At 45.2% G+C, this 2,540-nt stretch overlaps 1 protein-coding gene across 1 annotated transcript in view; it reads left to right on the top strand.

Moving 5' to 3' along the window:
• The window catches only part of POLQ (polymerase (DNA directed), theta), a 149,520-nt gene that overhangs the window by 27,369 nt on the left and 119,611 nt on the right, over positions 1–2,540 (top strand). The window contains exon 2 of the mRNA XM_011950860.1: positions 2,330–2,423. Coding sequence (XP_011806250.1) covers positions 2,330–2,423 — 94 coding nt within the window. The remainder of the gene's footprint in view (positions 1–2,329; positions 2,424–2,540) is intronic.

Below are 2,540 nucleotides of genomic sequence, written 5' to 3' on the forward strand. Positions count from 1 at the left end.
AAACCTGGGAGGCAGAGCTTGCAGTGAGCTGAGATCTGGCCACTGTACTCCAGCCTAGGCGACAGAGCGAGACTTCATCTCAAAAAAAAAAAAAGTAAAGAGGGCTCACTAAAGTACAAATTAGGCTAAAGCAGGAGGTAAAGACATAGTCAAATCATATATCACCTGAGAGCACAGGGGGAGGGACAATGGTTGGGATATAAACCCCAGGCATGTGAGCCCAGAGTGGCAACCCTCTTTGGGTCCCCTCCCATTTTATGGGACCTCTGTTTTCACTCTCTTAAATCTTGCAACTGCACACTCTTCTGGTCCGTGTTTGTTACAACTGGAGCTGAGCTTTCACTCGCCATCCACCACTGCTGTTTGCTGCCGTCACAGACGCGCCGCTGACTTCCAACCCTCCAGATCCAGCAGGGTGTCTGCTGCACTTCTGATCCAGCTAGGCCACGCCCATTGCTGCTCCCAATCAGGCTACAGGCTTGCCATTGTTCTGCTCGGGCTAAGTGCCCAGGGTTCGTCCTAATCTAGCTGAATAGAGCTATAACACTCACTGCATGGCCCACGATTCCATTCCTTGGAATCCATGAGGCCAAGAACCCCAGGTCAGAGAACAAGAGGCTTGCTGCCACCTTGGAAGCGGCCTGCCACCATTTTGGGAGCTCTAAGAACAAGAACCCTCTAGTAACGCTGTCACCCAGGCTGGAGTGGAGTGCAGTAGTGTGATCTCAGCTCACTGCAAACTCCACCTCCTGGGCTCAAGGAATCCTCCCACCTCAGCCTCCTGAGTAGCTGGGATCACAGGTGTGGGTCACCACACCTGGCTAATTTTTGTATTTTTAGTAGAGATGGGGTTTTGACATGTTGCTCAGGCTGGTCTGAAACTCCTGGGTTCAAGTCATCTACCCACCTCAGCCTCCCAAGGTTCTAGGCTTACAGGTGTGAGTCACTGGAAATATAATTCAATTCTTGACCTTTGCTCTCATTCTTCCTTCATTGGTAAAAGCCTCTTTCCAGGACGTGGTGGTGCAGGCCTGTAGTCCAGCCACTTGGGAGGATGAGGCAGGAAGATTGCTGGAGCCTGGGCATTGTAGGCTACAGTGTCCTGATTGTGCCTGTGAAAAGCCACTGCAGTCCAGTCTGGACAACACAGTGAGGCCGTATCTCAAAAAAAAGTCTTCTTCAAGGTTTTTATAGCTCTTCCTTCTCTTATTCCAGGAGAAAGAAAAAGGACAAATCAGACTAAGGAAATCAGGGCACAAATATCAAACTCCAGGAGATTCAAAGTTTAGGAATCATTCTCAAATACTCACAATTCTTGTCTCTAATATGAGTGGTTAATATTTATATCTCAGGGAACATAGCACACTCAGTAAAGCCTTCCTCAGACTAAACCTCTCTTTTTCCAAGTCAAAGAACAAAAGTGAAAAACTTTAGAAAATGTAGTCAGATGGTTTGAAACTGAGATTCCCAATTCATCACTGTATCCCAGAGCCCAGCAATGTGTCTGACATAGTGGTCACTCACTCATTTCACAAATATCTGTGAGTGTCCGCTATGTGTCATACATTGTACTAAGTGGAGATAAGACGTAGAAGGCAAAGTTCCTGCCTTCATGGAACTTACTTTCTGGTGAGGAAGTCTATAAAAATGTAAATAAATGCAAATGGTCTGGCGTGGTGGCTCATGCCTGTAATCCCAGCACTTTGGGAGGCTCAGGCAGGTGGATTGCTTGAGGCCAGGAGTTCAAGACCAGCTAGGCCAACATGGTGAAAAAAACGTGTCTACTAAAAATACAAAAATTAGCTGGGCATGGCGGTGCACGCCTGTAATCCCAGCTACTTTGGGAGGCTGAGGTGGAAGAATTGCTTGAACCTGGGAAGGGGAGGTTGCAGTTAGCAGAGATCATGCTACTGCACTCTAGCCTGGGTGACAGAGCAAGATTCTGTCTCAAAAAATAAAAATAAAAAAGTAAATAAATAAAAAAGTAAACAGTATGTTACAGAGACTTAAAAGTGTTATGAAGACTATAAAGCAGAGGAAGAGAAAACAAGAGCTGAGCCAATGGGGGATATTTAGAAAGAGTGGTCAAGGAAGGCCTCACTGAGAAGATAACTTTTAAATCAGAATATCTGTGGAATAATTGCATTAATTAATGTAATTTTTTCTTTCTCATTTATAAAAGAAATGGGTAGGCCTTGATCAACAACAATTTTGATTGTGACAAAATATTTCAGGAAAACCCTAAAATCAATGTTTAAAGCTGATCTTCCATAACTAAGTGAGCAAAAACCCTCAAGTCCAAACAGTTTCTTGAAAATTTTTCTTAAAGGACGCAAGATCATCTATGGGAAGAGGAAATGCCAAGATCCCAGCTGCTGGGAATATCCTTTCCCAAGGAGGAAGAAATTAAGAAATGGGACCAGGTAAGGTGGTTCACACCTGTAATCGCAGCACTTTGGGAGGCCGAGATGGGCAAATCACCTGAGGTCAGGAGTTCAAGACCAGCCTGGCCAACATGGTGAAACCCCATCTCTACTAAA

Source organism: Colobus angolensis, unplaced genomic scaffold, assembly GCF_000951035.1.
Source record: "Colobus angolensis palliatus isolate OR3802 unplaced genomic scaffold, Cang.pa_1.0 Scaffold31, whole genome shotgun sequence".
In the NCBI taxonomy this organism is placed as follows: Eukaryota; Metazoa; Chordata; class Mammalia; order Primates; family Cercopithecidae; genus Colobus; species Colobus angolensis.